The following is an 18,430-nucleotide window of genomic DNA, read 5'->3' on the forward strand; positions in this document are numbered from 1 at the left end:
CAGATACAATGTGTTTGAGCGCTATCCAATAGAAGTGCGAGTGTGACATAACGATGTCATTATGTTACATAAGGAGTCCAACCTAAGTGTTTCAGTCAGGTGGGTAGTGTGTGGGAGAGAAACTCCCTCTGAATGGAACTTTGGGATTTTAGCCTTTGCAGGCCATTTACATGCACCAAAACCGACAACACACTTCCGGAAAGGGAAAACCCCCATAAAGCATGATAGGGCCCCTTTAATAGCATCGAAATATGGATTATTTAAGTTTAGATTTATACAAATATTAGATTTTTTATTCTGTAATAAACCCAAAATTCTACAACAGGACCTAAGACTTTGTTGTTCCTCTTGTGTAACTGTGTGTGTGCCCTTCACAGAACTCCCCTTTGTCCCCCTTTGTCCTTACTCTCTTTTAGCTGTCTGCCTAATTAGCTGTGAGATCGTCCGGGCAGTTAAAGTCCCCGGACACCAGCCAACCTGCTGGCCACGACTCCTCAGCTCAAATTAATGAGTTGTATGGTTTGGGCGGTGGAGGGTTACCCAAACATGTCTGTGCCCATGCAGTACTTTGTGGTTTTGTAATGCAGTGATGTCAGAGCTGTCAACATTAACATTTGCTGAAGGGTGGGACAAGACACCCGGGCCAACTGTGACCAGTAACGGAAAATTGAAGTTCACATGGTGTGTGACGAAAAAGATGCGAAGTAGAAGCAAAATAAGACATGAGTCATAGAAAGAAACAGATAAATGGAATGATTTTAACATATTCTCATATCTCAATTTTGTATTAATATATATGTATTAACATATGCAACCATTGTTGAGTTGATATTGGTTTTAAAAGTGTTTGATTTAAAAAAGAAAAAGAAAAAAGGAGCCCTTTATCTTTTTGGTTCATGTGTTGTACATGTGTAGAACTTTTTTTATGTAAACAATTATTATGTAAGAAACATAATATAGAAAGGGTGGAAGCTAACCAATCCCACTCTGATAACGTTTCATTATAAGTTATATTAATTATGTTTAATCATTATTTCATAATTAAATGTACCTAATAATGAAAAAGGAAATAAATCATGAAATAGCATTGCTAGATGATTTTCAATGGTGCCATGACTAACATTGAGTGGATACAAATGTATTTTTTAGTCTGAAGAATTGTAACAAAATGTTTTTAAAATTGCCAATTGCCTTTTGTTAATGAGATGTCTATATCCAGCCCTCTCCCTCTTGCCCTCCCTCATTAATTAACCAATTAGCTCTGTCATTCATTATCCTGTGAGATCATGGCAAATTATCGAGTGAGCATTGAATTATTCTGCACTGAGGAACAAACATCGGTGCTAGCGTCACAAACCAGTACTTTCCATTGACCGAGATCAGGCCTGCTGTAATGCAGAACACAACGCGCGCACACACACACACACGTCACACACACACAACTGAGCACTGACCGGATAGCGAGCAGCTCTGTTTTCTCATCTGGATCTTCATGACGATCTCCTGTTGGAAAGAGTTAGCATTTAAACACTTTTGGATTCCCTCGTCTCAAAGTCAGTTTTTTGTTAGATGCCTAAAATAAGGTCTGTGGTTAATACAAGCTTAACAGCTAAAACATGTCAGTAAATACCCCACTTGTGTATGTCTGCAGCTTGTATACGTGTCTTTAAAACGGCGGTTGCTAACACGTGACGGAAAGAGATTGCTAAGCGTTATCACACCAAATATTAGCCGGCGTTAGCTTAGCGGTGGTGAAGGGAGTCATGACCGTCTTGTAGTTTGTTTACATTAGCCGTTTGCTATTGCGCTTCAGCTATGAAAGTGGTGTCAATATATGGAGAATACCATTCTGATCAAAACTTGTAAGTATCATAAACTAACTTAGCTTTTTTCAAGGGATACCTTATGGTGCTAACATCTGGGTACGTTAATGTGCTATGTTAATGTATCAAATAAACTCGGACATCTTTGAGACTCCATATCACTGCTGTATATAAAGTGAATCAAAGCAGGCCACTCACGTCCGCTGATCTTGGCGCTGACCCGCTGGGCCAGAGCCCCGCTCTGAGCCAGCTGCTCCCTGAAGCTCTGGCCCATGTAGTAGTCGATGTCGTTGGCCCTCAGCAGCTCCTCGAAGGCCTTGGTGGTGTCCCCCAGGTGCTGGGTGAGGATGTTGCACACCCCCCGACCCTCCCGCAGACGCTGGCGGAGGTGAGACAGCTCTCTGGCCTGGGCCTGGATCAGGGTGTCGAATTTACTAAAGAAGAAGAAATAGAGAAATCAGTGTTGTTATCTATATGTGAGATAATAGATGATGAACACAACTGAACCAGTTTTGATGTTTATTATTTGAATCACAATACTCATCCTAGGGAACTACAGCAATTTTTTTTAACTAACCAGTCTACAAAAGCAACACACAACACATTTCCTCCTTCTATTTTTTATCAAAATAAACTAAATCCTATATGTGTCCGGATTGTCTCATTGCAAATCATAGGCTTTGTGCTTTTTTACTCATTGTTTCAGCGACTTATACAATCCTATTTACAAGATCATCACACCCATACATCCAAATGGTCTAAAAATGATAAAACCAAATACAAATTAGGAAATATAAAAAAAATGTTTTGACATTATTAATTAGACATTATTATTGCGATAAGGTCAATAGATACAAATTATAAAAAAGGATTATGCAAATACTAAATATGTCTGAAGCTTAGCCATTAGCATTATAAATAGAAATGAATAATACCTCATGATAGCAGATGTCCCTCTGCCCTTTTTCAAACATAGTTTTATCTGTATGACTAAAACTTTTTCTCAACAATGATAATGTTCTAAGGTTCAGATTCTGTAACTGGCTTGATAGCTTTACCCTAAGAAAGGTGTGTTTTCATCGGTACAGTATATATTGATAGAATTAAAAAAATATTTATATCTGTTGCACAGATCCTGAACTCTTGGCCTATAACTCCACTTGTTGTAGGAGCAGGTTCCTAAGCAGGACCAGTCCAGCCTCTAAATGTCATCACTGAAGCTTCCCTTTGGTCACATGGCCTAATGGGACGGTACGTTCCCATTCTCGTGTCAGTTAATCCCCTCTGACTTTCAGACGGCTGAGTTTACATAAAAAGCATCTGTGGTTACGCTTGATTAACATGGACTGAAACTGACGGAGGCCTGCAGTGAAGCATTTACATTCATGTCCATAAAATGTTTGTTTCCAGATCATCTGTATTCAGAATCAGAAACAGAAGCAGGTTTAGTACCAGGTAAGTTGAAACATACGAGGAATGACTAGGTGTTGTGGTGCATACATACAAGTAAAACAAAAATTAAAAACACAGATAGAGAACTATTTTAAGAAAACTATAATAACATAAATAAAACTATAAAAAATATAGTAAAATATAGCAGTATTTACATTGAAATAGAATAGAATACAATATGTGCAGTAATTACAAAAAACAGATATTGTGTACATTAAATTACATTATTAAAATCAGGTTAACTTGTATGTACATTTTTTAAATGCTTTTAAGTAAATGTTTTTATTTATTTTTTATTTCCTTTTTCTTTATACATGTTTTACTTCTTACTTTACTTAAAAATATGGAACTTTATTCTGCTGTGATCTGATGTATATATCAACTTGAAAAATAAAGAAGAATGAGGAAATGTCCTAGTACTGACCCCGGCCATGTGGCAGACTTCACATCCTCGCTGCCTGGCTCCTTGCCTCCTTTCCTCAGCTGGTCCTCCAGAGCGTCCACGCGGGACACCAGTTCCAGCAAGCCCTTGTCTGCTTGGGGGTGACGGGGAGAGGCCAGAGCACCTCCGTCTGAGGACTGCCAACCCTCGTCATCTTCCGCCCCGCTCTGGGTGGGCGAGGCCTGGAAGGACCAGTTGACCTTGCGGGGGGTGGAGGGTCCGTAGTCGCTGGAGGTGGAGAGGGAGCGCAGCCGGCTCTGCAGCCCGCGGATCACCCCCTGAGAGCGGGACAGCTGGGAGCGGAGGTCCTCCACCAGGCGCTGCAGAGAGGACATCTCGTCCCCATCTCTGGAGCTCTGAGGGGGGGTCTTGGTTAAGGTGGAGCCCTTGCTGCCGCTGTTGGCAGGCCACCACTGGGAACCACAGTCCAGAGACGTGCACATCTCCAGGTCATCAAACTCTGTCCGGGAACAAACAGAACACACATTCATCTGAGTCCTGGAAGCAGCAGCACTGAGGAGTTATACAAAAAACACTTTCCCATGGTTCCTTTATATCACATGCTCATGCACTGTAGTGGAACACATAGAGTTTTAACCGACAGCACTGCAATAATCCCAGACCTGTGCCTTTTATTTAAAATGTTTCAAGACATTTTAAAGGTCTCCTATCAGGCAAAATGCACTTTTGTTATGTCTTTGAGCTCCATACTGCTCCAGAAATAATCCTTGATGTGGTTTTGAACATGATATGGCGTTTAATCACGGCAGCACTTAGCTGAGTATCTGCGTAGAATTCTCCTGAGCAGGCAAAAGCTCCCCCCCCCCCACCTCTCGTTTTTTGTTTTTTTTAGCTAAGGACCCAGAATCAGCACTTCTTTAACAGGGTTGAAATAGAGGGATATGAGGCATGGCTAGAATGAGTGATTTGTTTGGTATTTTGAGCAAAACACTTCATAGACATGTTTTTTATAGACCAATAATATATGCCTAAAAATAGTATAATAGGAGACCTTTAAAGGCTGCTTGTTGTGCTGTATCAGAAGATCTGCTCGCTGGTAAAGTGCTGTACAAATTAAAATATCTGTTTGAGTTTACTAAATGTGAGTTGTAGTATAATAAATAATATAATAACGAGAAAAAATGTTTCTATAGCAATTTTCTTAACATTGTAGTGAACTATTGTACAAAAATTACATTTGAGAAAGTCAAAATAATATGAGTAGTTAAAAATATGTATTTTTGCCTTGCCTTGCCTTGCAAAAGTGTACATTGTACATTTCAACTGAAGCTAAGTATCTAAATACCACTGCAAATGTGTCAATGTGAAGACAGTATATTGTGCGCTGCCGCCCTCCGGTGTTTTTGTGATGCTACTACAACTAACCAGCAGGAAAAGCTTTGAAATTTATATATATAGTTTATATAACCTAGTAAATAATGAATAGTTTCACTTTTTTCCCCCTTTTCTTGTATGGTTGTTTTCTAAAACTGTGCCTCTGACAATGTTTAAACGGTTATATGTACCTGGGCTGCTGGTGTCCTCCCTCTCCGCCTCATTCTCACTGCGGCCGGAGGTCTCATAGCCCATGTCCTGCAGATCCACCTGTACCTGCTTACTGTCCTGCTCCACGGCTGTCTCCGCTGTACACACAGAAGAAGAAGAAACTTTGTTCCAGTGTATTTGCAGCTGACACCACTAGCAACAAACAATTACTGATGTTTCTTTTGCTTATGTTGCTGAGTAGATGTAGCTATGTCCACTCACTGAGCAGCTCCCTGTAGTCTTTGAGCTGCTCGGCTTGAGCCTGCACGGTGGCTTCAGACACCATCAGTCTCTCTCGAAGCTCTTTGCTCTTCTGCTGCAGACGGACTGACTTTCCACACAAGACAGAGGATGTGGCGCCCTGTCCAGGAGCATCCTGAGTGACAAATTAAAATAAGGGTTAGAATTTCAACAAGGATAACGCCAAATGAAGGAGCCAATAACAGATTAAATAAGTCTTAAAATGAAATAAAACAAGGTACTTATGGGTTATCTGTCGCCACTTTTTTAGTTTTTTTCAGACTCTCTAAATAACCCTAACCCCTAGGATTAATGTTTGTTATTTTTGACAAATGAAAAAGTTAATGTGGGGGAGCCAGCTAGCCGTTTTTAAAAAGAAGCGACAGCTAGCCCACAAGTACCTAAAACATCCTTATTTCCGCGCGCACGTTTTTTCCTCTTACGTTTTGTTCTGCTGAGTGGTCCCTACCTGCGAGGTGTTGCTGAGCAGCTGCAGGGTCTGAGGTCTTTTGGCTCTCTGCTCCACTCCACTCTGCATGTTGGTCTGCAAGAGAGTCAGATCGCCATCCCAGGTGTCCCACATTCCAGAGTTTTCCTCCTCTTCTTCATCCTCCTCCACCCCTTCTATGGTCACATCCAACTCCTCCACCTCCTCTTCTTCGCCGTCCACACCCTGCTTACTGTCGGCCTGCAGGCCTTCAGTCAGCTGATGCTTCAAATCTCCGTTCTCTGCTTTCAGGCTAAATAGAGCTCTCCTTTAAAAAAGTGGAATATTACATTACATTACATGACATGACATGTCACTTGTTAGACGCTTTTATCCAAAACGACTTACATACTCAATACTGTGGGCAATCCCCACAGGAGCAATTTGGGGTGAAGTGTCTTGCCCAGGGACACACTAACCTACTGAGCCACATGCCTCCCTCGAATAGAGGTGGAGGGTTAGAAATATCCTGTTGCCCTGTAGTGGCCAAAAAATGCTTAATGCCACTTTGCGTTGAATGGATAGGTGTGTTACCATTAGCTCCATTATTTTGGTGTTCGTCAGCAGAATGACAGAAGACTAGAGGTTTTACCCAATTGTAATAACCTTGGTGGATTCGTGTAGCGTAGGCCGAGCAAGAACTCATAACATTTTGGAAAAGATATGAATCATGGGCAGATACGAGCATTCTTTTTTACAAATGGAAACAGACTTTGCAAGGTCTTTGCTCTTCTTGTCCCTTTGTAGTTTTTTATCTTTATTTTTCACAGAATATCCCATTAAAAGACCAAAACATAATGTGTACGTTTATGTCTTATTACTCAGTCTTCCCATCTGTCGCTCTCAGACAAACTTACATTTAAAAAAACACAAAATAGTTTAATTTCTTGAAAAGGCTAACAAAAAATCTGAGTATAATAATAATAATAATAATAATAATAATATAAATAATAATACATTTTATTTATCAAGCACGTTTTCAGCGCTCAAAGACGCTTATATACTATCTGTTAATTGTAGTTTTTATTAAACATCAGGAAATAGTGTGTTTGTTTGGGAATACTTTCAACTGCAATCAATTCCCACTACAGTGTCATAGGGGAGGAAGGTTACTTCAAGGACAATACTTAGTAGTAGTACACGTTGAGCCGTAATCCTCATCGTAATCATCTTACCTCATCTGTGAAAGTGAGGAGAAGCCGGCCTTCTCCAGCTGAGCCTTCAGCTCCCCCAGCTCTCTCTCCACCGCCCTCTTCTGCTCCACCAGCTGCTTGACCTCCATCAGGCCCTGGCCTTCAAACTGCACGTCCTGGGACGGAGGTCTTCCTGTGCCTCCAGGTCCCTGTTGGAACAGACAGTGAGGATTATTGATTAACAGTTACTTACGATGCGTGCACGACGAAGCTGCAGTTATCTCATTGAACACATCCTTTTTTTGTAAATGTAAACTGACCAGATATCCAAGATAAATATTTAAAGTTCACAGCCGCTTCGTACCTCATAAGCCTCCAGCCCTCTGACATAAATCTGCCTCCTTCACTCAGTTCGGTTTAATGGTTGGTCCTAGGCTAACAATAACTTTCAGAGTAGATGTAAAGTATACTTTATTTAGTTTAGGCATTGTGTCACACTGCAAATTTGTTTAAAAAGTACATACCAATAAACTCATATAAAGCACTGAATACGAACTCCAAAAATAACTTTCTCAGTCAAATAAGAACCACAGACATTAAGGGGCATTTTCAAAATAAAAATAGTAGTAAGATTACTAGATGACTATATATCTCTGCTGCTAAATTCCTCTTTGGTATCTCATTCCCTTGTGATGATAAATCATAAGTCAGTTAATGTTAACCTCTCTGAGCATTGGACTAACATCATTATTACAACACTAAAAAGATTGTTGTGTTTATCGTGGGATATTTGGCTTCCATTCACTTTAGTTTAAATTACCTCTCAAATATCTTTGAGTCAAATATATGTATACCTTGGTGTTGGCTGCAAACTGGACCCCTAGTTTGGACTCCTCTTCCTCTTCAGTGTACTCGCTGTTCAGATAATCTTCAGCCTCGTCTTCCTCCTCTGAGCTCAGTTCTGCGTAGAGACGGGAAAAAAAGTTAGATTTCTACCATTCATAGGAAATTATTTTCCATTTCACTCTTTCTGAGTTTTCTGTTTGCTTGGTGACTTTGTGCAATTCATCAACCATTCTACTGATATCCCACTGTCAACACAACATTCTTCTCCTTCATCATGATGTAATTTGTAATGCAACATCATCTCCTGCAGTGTATGTGAGTATGAACAGCTCGTAGTTCACTGTTGTGAGTAGTGCTCTGTGTTATTAACTGTGTGATCAAACTTTCAGTACAAAGCCATTGAACTGAATGGAAAATAATAGTTTATTTAGAAAATGTTGCTTGTAAACAGAACAGGAACATGGGTAATCCAAGCCAGGGAAATTTCACATGAAACTGTAAGGAGTTAAATCATGGCCTCGACTTTTCCTTGAAATGAGGTTAAATAATTCAAAGCTGAGGCAGGTAAGGCTCTCATTAGCATAATTGGAACCATATTTGTTTTATAGAATTATGTAACCCTCATTACTATTTGGATTCGGTGACATATTAATACATTTCAGTGCTGTAGAAACCACTGAAATCATGCATTCAATATAGCTTCTGTAGGTTTAAGGACTTTTGAGAGCATTTTTATTTATATTATATCAGTTATAAGTATGTTATTGATCATCAGTATTTCTTCAGAATATTTATGATATATGTGACAAAAGAATCTACTTGTTTTGTATTGTTTCTCCACTATAATTGTATTGCTTACAGTGTGGAGAGCTCTTTTCAATTTCAGACATCATGTAGAGGCAAATATAAAAGGAAACCTAGCACTTATTGGGTAAATTCAAGTAAATTAGGTAACCTTAAGAATTGAAATTTCTCAAGAAATTTCGACTGAATATTTCAAAAATTCTGAATACAACACTGGTTACCAGATATGTATTAAGTTCTATGGTGCCCCTATGTCATAGAAATTGGTGTTTATTTATTATATGTTTAAGTATAAATGACACGTCACAATGATGTTGTTTTCGGGGCTCCAGTGAGGCAACATTTACAAAGCAACAAATAAAGTGTGATCTCTGAAACTAGTGCACTGCTTGTGATGCATTTTGTTTTTGGGGACATAATGTGTAACTGTCTGTTTACTGTAGTCAGTAAAGGCAGATCAGGATGTCCCAATAGAGACAGGGGGATCATAAAACTATTTGGGCGTGAAGTGAGCAGTTATTTCAAGTGAACAAACCATGAAAACCTCCTAAAAAAATCCATACAATACAAGGCAGGTGTATTTATTAAACTCAATAGGCGCTTTCACACCGCAGTACTTTTTCCACTTTAGTTCCGATATAGTTCCAAAATGTTGCGTTCACACCATAGACTGGTTCACACCAAAAAGATCCGGAACTAAAATGAGTTAATGAGAACCTTTTTACCCCCTTTTCCATCCCTGCTAGAGAGCAGGGACTTTCGTGGGAGAAAAACGTTCCTATTTCTGATAGGCGGATTGCAAACCACGCCCCGTAAAACTCCCAAAAAGTTTTGTGAAGCCGCCATTTTATTATCCTCGCATTAGCATTATTAGCATTAGCCCAGCGCACAAACACAAATAGCATACCTGCCAACCCTACCGATTTGGGCGGTAGTCTACCGCTTTTAACATGTTTCTACCGCCTACCGATTTAGCTGGCTTTCCCTACCGATTTCAATCTTCCCAAATTATAAAAAATAAAAATTCCCCATGGCGCACCATAGACAATGGACTCGACTTTGGCTCCTATCCAATGAAACTGGATTTGCTCATCACGTGATCAGTGTTCGGTCTTGGCACCCCAGTGTTGTTTATTCACATCAGAGATGTTCAACAATACACACAGCTACAGGTTTTGATATGGACATTCGGCGATAATAGAACCCCGGAGAAGAAGAAGCCCACCAAGCGGTGGGACAATGTGTTTAAAGCCAATTGGACAGCAGATCACAAGTGTATCAAGGTGTCGCAGAGAGGAGAGAAGCACACCAAGTACCCATCCCTGTCAGTTTTACACACATTCTGAGGCCGCCGTACCTATGTTTTTATTTTCACTGCTAATTTATGCTTATGTTTTATTAGTGCATTAAAAAATCATTAAAGTCATTAATTAAGTTTCAGCTCAGACCCCACGCTTAATATGTCTCCCCCTGGCCCACCTACATTTCTCCAGGCCCACCCACACAATAATTCCTGGCTACGCCACTGCCCTGAACTTCTCAAGTAAGCCAAGTCTGCTACATACCAAGCACTAAAGTGACTGGACATTGTATGACCAATTTTCGTGAAAAATACAAAAAGTGATGCAATATATTAAATACATGGTTTATACCTGTAATTACTGTGGTTAAATTTCTTCTGATTACCTCATTTGAGCGTGCACATTTTCCACGCGCAAACCTACCTCTTTTGGATTTGGATTGGAAAGGTTGGCATGTATGAGAGAGACTAATTTATGGCAACACAAAATAAAATATGGGAGCGGTGGAGATGAGGAGGTGTCGGCGTTCTGGCGATTTACTCGGAAGGCTTCAGTAGAAGCCGGTCCCCAACTCCGGGACTTCTGGCCAGGGACTTCGGGTGGCAGTATACACCGTGAAGTTGTTTGCGGCCTGCCAGTAAACCCAAAGCAGAAGAAGAAGAAGTGACGTCGGCGGTTTCATTTGCCTAATCCTCCCCCAGGGACTTATTCCGGTGTGAACGCGATCTGTATTTAGTTCATGAGAACTAAAGAGTTCTGATGAACCTTTGTGGGAAAAGTACTTTGTCGTACTTCTTTCCCAGTACTTAGTTCCCAGTACTTCGCCAGAACGCCGACACCTCCTCATCACTCCACCGCTCCCATGTTTTTTTTTGTGTTGCCATAAATTAGTCTCTCTCCGTTGGTGCGCTGGGCTAATGCTAATAATGCTAATGCCAGTAAATACAATGGCGGCTTCACAAAACTTGTCCAAGTTTTACGGGGCGCGGTTTGCAATCCGCCCAGCCAATCAGAAATGGGAACCTTTTTCTCCCATGAAAGTACCTGCTCTCTAGCAGGGACTAAAAAGGACCTGAAAATGTTCATGAACTAAATTCTAGTTCCGGATTTTGCTGGTGTGAACGCAACATTTCAAGAACTATCGGAACTATAATGGGAAAAGTACTCCGGTGTGAAAGCGCCTATTTACATGGTAAGGTTGAAAATGTATAAATTAAATATATTTGCCATCCAAAAATTGTGTGTGAAACTTTAATGGAGTCTACGCAGAGACATTCTTCAGCTTCATGGGAATGTCAATAAGCATAAAATAAACATTCGTACTTACTGTAATCCAGTGTCGAACAAACTCGATAGTATATGTCTCGTTAATATTGAACCAAAGAAGTGGAGCTGATGGTTGTTGAATTGCACATCACACAAGCAAATTTTAACAAGCTAAGCATTGAATTTACAAAAGTACACAGCATCATAATCACATAAAGGCAATGTGGAATCTGCTTATATTTCATATTGTTCTGTTAAATAACATGTTAGTTTAAATTGTCATACAATTGATAGTATTCAGAACACACACACACACACGCATGCAAGCATGCACACAATAAGTAATATATTACCACTGGCATACAAACAGTTGCATCCTGATTTAAAAAGTAAATCGTCAACGATGCTGTGAATCATACAAAATAGCAACAGCACATCTAACTGCACATTTAGACATCTAAAAAACAATGGGAAAAAAGTTCCCGCCATTTATAATCTCAGGAAAAAAACAGCTAGGTTAACGTGAAGAACTTTGTTCCAAAATTATTAGAAAACATTTTATATTTACAAAATGAAAAAGAAATAAAAAAAGATTCTAGCAATGTTCAGACTTGAAGTCACAGATATAAATCATTTCATATATTTTGAAGTACATATGGAAATTGGTAAGTACGACTTATTTTAGCCTTTTTTGTTGTATTTTCGTGTAGGATCTGATATTTCCTTCTATATTGAAGAACTTAATAAGAACTTATTTTTTAAGCAGAAGCTTGAAGATAACAAAACCAAACTTTTGATCAGAGTCATGATCTTCTTTCAAGTTATATCAAATGTAGGAACCATACTGAACCACAGAGGCCACAAACACAGTAAAGACGTGATCCTTCTTCTTGCCTTTTTAGATTTAGTTTTTCATCGTTCTGTTTTTTATAACCTCCTGTAAAATAGGCAAGTTGCTGCAGTGATAGAGGGATGTTAAAATAGTTCACACATGGAGATGGCTCATAGTTATGAAACATCATAGCGTTTGTCAAATTTGAGTCATTATCTCACCCAATTAGATTTCAAAAGATGTACGAAAAACAAACCATGCAGCTTGTTAAGGGGTTTAAAACTCCTAAAATTAAATGTATCATTCATGAATCAGACATTTCTGTCATCCGTGTTCAGAAGCGTGCAGACCAATGCAATGGCTGAATGAAAAAAGTTGAAAATGTCACCATCACTGAAAAGGTTCAGTCGTATTTACACCCAGAAAGTCCCATGTGTTAGGTTGTGTTAAACCACCACAGCAGCTCTGATGCAGTTACAGATACTGTCCCATGCTCCTTTGATGCCCACCTCCAAACTCAGGCTGCCTGCGGCCCGGGACGGGCCCCCTGGCTGGGGGACCGTCCCTCTGGACCAGGCTCTCTCTCAGCTCCTGGACCTCCAGGGTCAACTGCTCAACCAAAGGGAGGGCGGAGGGCTCCACCATCTGCCTCTGGAAGTCCTGCAGAACACACACAAGGGCACTTTGATATGCATGTGCACATAATCAACACAACATACTGTATTGGATTAATAGGTGAAAAGGGGCAGCTGCATTTTAAAAGCAATTGGAAGTTAAACTTTTTGGTTTATTTTGTTGCCTTAAATAACTACTAAAGATGCTCCCAAAGAGGTAAATATTTTTGTGAATGTATTTTATTGGTGGCATAGTTTCTCATTTGGAGACTAGATTTTGGTGCGGAAGTACTGTGATGATTTCATTTAGGCATGTCAGAAAAGTAAAAAGTATCTACTAGTGTCTCGAAGTTCAAGGTGACGTCTTTAAATGGCTTGTGTTCAGAAATGTAGTTTCATATGTCATCATATGTTATTACAAACATACTGACATTTAAAATATTCTGATAATTTTGCATGACAAATAACAATTTGCTGACGATGTCAATAAATTAATGGATAAGCTGACTAATAGACTAGTGCACCACTCATTTTTAACATGATACTAATATTTCATTTAAGTATCACAGCCATTGGTTTACCAGTATATTGCATTTTCTCTCATTTCAGTATTGTCTTCTCATACAAAAATATACTGTATGTAAAGATTAAATTACAAATATCACACTGACCCTGATGATCTCTTCCTTCCCCTGCAGCCTCCTGCTGAGGGCCTCCTCCCTGCTGGCATGACTCCTGCTCAGCTCCTGGCTCTCCCTCTCTCTCTCCCTCTCCCTCCTGAGAGCCAGACGCAGCTCCTCCTGCACCGCCTGCAGCTCCACAGCCGAGTCCGAGTCCGACCCCCACCCTACCCCCGAGCTCAGCTGCCTGCGGAGCTCCATCAGCCGCCCCGCCTGCTCGCCCAGCACCTCCCCCAGCCGGCTCCCAGAGACCTGGACAGAGATTTGAGTCATTGTTGTATCCATCGACAGCTTCATATTGACTGTAAGTGATTGTACTGAGCTTCTCCACTATACCTGAATGTACTGGTCCCTGGAGCTGATGGTCCGGAGCAGATCCTGGACCTGCTCATGGTGCTCTTTCGCCTGCTGGGTGCGGTCGGCTAGAACTTCCTGGAACAGGCGGTCTTTGAGCTGGAGGCGGATCTTCAGCTCCTCCAGAACATCGCTGGGAGCTGATTGGATCTGAGCCAGCAGAGAGCAGCGCATGTCCTGCAGAGGAGAGAGGAAGAAACATGAAAACAGAGATAGCGAATCATAAGAAAATCCCATTCAACAAATGTTAAATATTACCTATTAAGATAATTATTTATTGAAACATGTTTTATAACTTTTAAGATTTTTTTTATTTCAGATTCAGTTTATTTTGAAAATATTAATTTAAAATATTAAAACTGTGCCATGTAGGCTTTTGGCTTTCATTGCATGTTCTGTTATTGTGGTATTATTTATATTGTCATTTGTAAATGTGTGTTCTAATAATCTCAATATTCATGTTTTATTCTTGCTGTTCACAAGCCAATATGAATGTTCATCTGCAGTAGTAAGAAAGATGTATTATCTCAGTATGAGTCTTAACAAGGTCACAAATGATAGTCCTTTGGAGCGTTTTCGCTTCCTAAATATTTCTGTCTCTGTAGTGATTGCTAATCATAGGATTGTACTAATAATGACTACCATGACACTTTGACCTCAGTAACACACCAAGTGAAAAAGTCGAATTTTTCTGCAGTCAGGAACTGATTATAACTGATATATAGGTTTTAGTACACCCATTTCCTTTGTAACTTCCTGTGTACCTGGGCCTCCTGCGAGCGAGCGTGCAGCGCCCCCTGCAGCTGACCGATGATGGCGTCTCTCTCTCCCAAGATGCCGCTCTGTCTCCCTGCGCTCTGCTGATGCTGCCGCTGCATGTTCCTCCAGGCGTCACACACCTGCTCCAGCTCCAGAGCTTTCCCCCGCAGCAGCAGCTCCAGGCTCTGACACGCACAGAAGCATCAATGAGTGATTGGTTGCAGAGAGAGAGGAAAAAGAAGAAGAGTGTGTGTGTGTGTGTTCTTACAGTGATGGTCTCCTCGTTGTTGGACAGCACGCAGCGCTGTCTCTCCAGGTCTCTCTCCTTCTCTCTGAGCAGCAGCCGGAGCCGACGGGTCTCCTCCTCCTTCTCCTCCACGCTGCGGAACTTCTCGTCTACTGCTCGCTTGGGATTGGTCAAAAGCACCAATCATTATCACAGAACATGACAGTATAGGTCTGAGCATTAATAAACTGCAGAGGATGGGGTTTTGACCTGAGAGTCTTATCTTACATTGAAGAGTCCTCCATAAGGAACACACATTCTGGATTTTTAAATATCAATGGGGATTTTATGATAAAATAATTGCGAAACAAATTCATTAAATATATATACATATATATATTCCTAAATAAAGGTTAAAGAAGACAGAGGCACTAATTTAAAAAAGTTCATAACTTACTAGAAAAATAAATATGGTGTTAACTTTTATAGCATTATCTAATGTAATTGTGATGCTTGGCACTAAGAATAGACAGTTGTGACATGATATTGTACACAATAAATTAAAGGTCACATATTAGGCAAGACGGACTTTTTCCTGGCTTTTAAACATAAGGATTTAGTGGGTGTGTGTGTGTGTGTGTGTGTTGTTTACCTCCAGAGCTCGGTCTCTCTCCTTGATACGCTGCCGGAGTTTCTGAAGCAGAGAGTCTCTCTTCTCCTTTGGATCCTCCAGCAGCTCACAGTAGTCCTAAGAGAAGGAAAAAAAACTAGATTTAGAATACTTTTAGCAGAAACATGAATACAAAAAACACCACTTTAGAGGAAGTGAAATCATCAACCTCTTATGAATTAAATCTTGTATTTCAGAGGAACTTGAGCTTGCTAGCTTTAGTCTGTTATGAGAATCATGCAAAGTGTCTGCAGAATTAACTCCTGGGATGTGCCCTCTGTATGAATCCTGTTAATGTGTGCAGGTGTGTGTGCAGTATATCTGAGAGCATGAAGCAGCGTGAGTGTGTCTGACCTGCATCAGCTGCTCTTTGGTCTGCAGGGCCGTCCTCAGCCCTGTGAGGGTCTTCTGTCTCTCCTCCTCCTGTCTTTGCCTCTCTTGCTCGCCCTCCTTCAGCTTCTCCTCTCTCTCCTGCAGGGCCAACCGGGCCTTCTCCAGAGCCAGCTGCAGATCCTGAGCCACACACACACACACACACACACACACACACACACACACACACACACACACACACACACACACACACACACACACACACACACACACACACACACACACACACACACATCAAATCATCAAATCAAAGGGCTAGGAAGCAAGGTGATCTTTTAGATAACACTACTGATGCATTTGTTCTGATTATGCGACATATGGGGGTATATGTCTCGTGGGGTAAATGGGTGTCTACCACTCAGAGGGTCAATGGTTTGCTCTCAATCCCCTGATGTCAACATGTGAAGTGTCCTTGTGCACTGAACCTCGTTTATGGGCTTGGTATTGAAGTGTATGTATGTTGCTTTGGATTAAAGAATCAGCTAAATGATACTGGTGTAATATCCTCACCTGGTTGTGTCTCTGGGTCTCCCTGCGGTGCTGCAGCGCCTCCTGCAGGTCGGTCTCCAGCCTCTGCAGGGCTCGGCTCAGGTCGTCCTGCGCCCTCACCGCCTGCCGCTGCACCCTCTCATCCGCCTGCAGCTCCAGCTGGGCCTGGAAGAGAGACGCCTGCAGAGCCAGAACCTCACCCTGACCCCGGACACTGTCTGCACCCAACGCCTGGAGGAGAACACAGAGCGAGGCGGAGGAAGAGACGGACACACACAGAAGGGTAGAGAGGGACGGATTCAAAGAAAATCAAAATTAGAAACAAGTAAAGACACTATATTATTGTATTTTATTTTTTCTAAAGCTACATTTGGTATCAATCAGTGTCAGCATGGAGGACAAACCTGCAGCTGCTGCAGCTGGTTGCGGTTGGCGAGCTCTTTGAGAGAACACAGCATCTTATTTTGTTCCTCAATCACCCGACACAGCTCTGCAGCCTGCGAAAACACACATATACAAACACAGCTTAGATAGGAAACAGTGCGTTCTTTGTTCATTTTCCCATTTGACATTCTGCTGTGTTCAATCTTTTCAGTTTTTGTTTAAAACTCTGCCTTCTTGTCTCCTATCCCAGTATTGGTCTATATGTCTATCTATACATTTCTATACCTCTGCCTCCTTGGAGTTGGCAGTATCAGCGATGTTCTGGATGTTCCTCTCCTGTCGCTGGGCTTCCTCTTGGGCCGAACGCAGCTCCAACTCCATCTCAGCGAGCCGCTCCTGCAGCTTCTACACACACAGTAGACTCAGTACAAAACATCACAGAGATCTGCCATAAAGAGTTATGATCAGATGGAGGAGGAGGTGGCACCTGGTTCCTGGTCTCGCTCTCTCTGATCTTGGCCTGCAGTGAGTGGACCTGGTCCTGGGCCTTCTGCAGCTCGCCCACACACTGACCCGCGGCACTCTCATACTGACTGAGCTGACCCTGCTGCTCATCAATCAGCCTCTGGAAGACAAAGGAGCAAAATAAATGTCAATAACAATGAAAACGTGTAGGAGTTGTACTGCAGAGATGATTTAGTGGTGAACACATGTTACTGTGTGTTTCCCTGCAGCTGTGTGTGAATGATTGAGTGAAAGTAGAAAGTGATGTCAGTTTCCTGTTGGGTGACTTCCTGTTGAAACGGCTGTTGCCTGGGCAGCATGTTGTTGACTTCCTTGTTTTTGTATTTGTTTTTAGGATCTATGTAATGCTGTGATGTCATTATGCCCTAGGGGAGTCAGCTGTGTGTGTGTCCTTTTCTACAGCTGTTTCAATTTAACTAATACAGTCAGACTGTACAACGGGAAAAATATTTGAAAAACAAATAGTCTGTAACACCTTATTTTATTATTATTCATAATAAGGAATAAAGTAACTGTATGTAAGCGCTCCACTTTAGATCCCCATACTGCATACATTTGAGATTTCTAACCTATTATATTGTACTTTTATTTTTTGAATATATATATTTGGTGTAAATATTTATCAATTTTATAATGTTAAAATTATTAATAGTCATTTTTCCCCGTTTTCTTATGTTTCCTTCTTCTCTTACTGTGTTTTATGTATGCACCACACACAACAAAGCAAATTCCTCGTCTGTGTAAACCTACATGGCAATAAACCTGTTTCTTATTCTAATTGTTTTACTTATTATAAATATCTAATTCACACCGTTGATAGGGCTATGGTACAGCCGGGTATATTGTTGTATAATAGAATAGAGTCTGTTCCCTCCTGGCACACTGAACCACATTTCACAGTAACCATTAACATAACAATAGAAGTTATGATGCTGTATCAGACTCTTCACACGGTCTGACAGTGGCACCGCTTTGAGACTGTACCCATGGCAACAGTAGTGTTGCTAGGATACCGAAGGAGTATTTATGCTCCCAGAGAGAGTAATCAAGGCTGCGTTCAGCTTTGTCAGCGGAGGAGATGAGTAAAACAGAAAATCCAGAGAGATTTTACCCTCGATGGCGGGCGCACAAAGAAGGAATTAGTTGGTGAACCTTCTTAAAAGGG

At 41.0% G+C, this 18,430-nt stretch overlaps 1 protein-coding gene across 1 annotated transcript; it reads right to left on the minus strand.

Annotated features, from left to right (window-relative positions):
• Positions 1-1,271: 1,271 nt before the first annotated feature.
• On the minus strand, positions 1,272-17,407 carry LOC104952143 (myomegalin-like). Its single transcript, XM_010778902.1, has 20 exons — positions 17,228-17,407; positions 17,026-17,145; positions 16,761-16,853; positions 16,378-16,587; positions 15,829-15,987; positions 15,457-15,552; positions 14,847-14,984; positions 14,584-14,763; positions 13,802-13,996; positions 13,457-13,717; positions 12,681-12,831; positions 7,977-8,083; positions 7,165-7,331; positions 5,972-6,257; positions 5,485-5,638; positions 5,244-5,360; positions 3,700-4,177; positions 2,022-2,257; positions 1,444-1,503; positions 1,272-1,276 (listed from the first exon to the last, which is right to left on the minus strand). Exons 2-20 carry the CDS (start codon positions 17,119-17,121, stop codon positions 1,272-1,274), a joined length of 3,189 nt encoding a protein of 1,062 aa, XP_010777204.1. The 5' UTR covers positions 17,122-17,145; positions 17,228-17,407.
• Positions 17,408-18,430: the final 1,023 nt, after the last annotated feature.

This window comes from Notothenia coriiceps, unplaced genomic scaffold, assembly GCF_000735185.1.
Source record: "Notothenia coriiceps isolate Sejong01 unplaced genomic scaffold, NC01 NC01_scaffold00019633, whole genome shotgun sequence".
Taxonomy (NCBI): domain Eukaryota; kingdom Metazoa; phylum Chordata; class Actinopteri; order Perciformes; family Nototheniidae; genus Notothenia; species Notothenia coriiceps.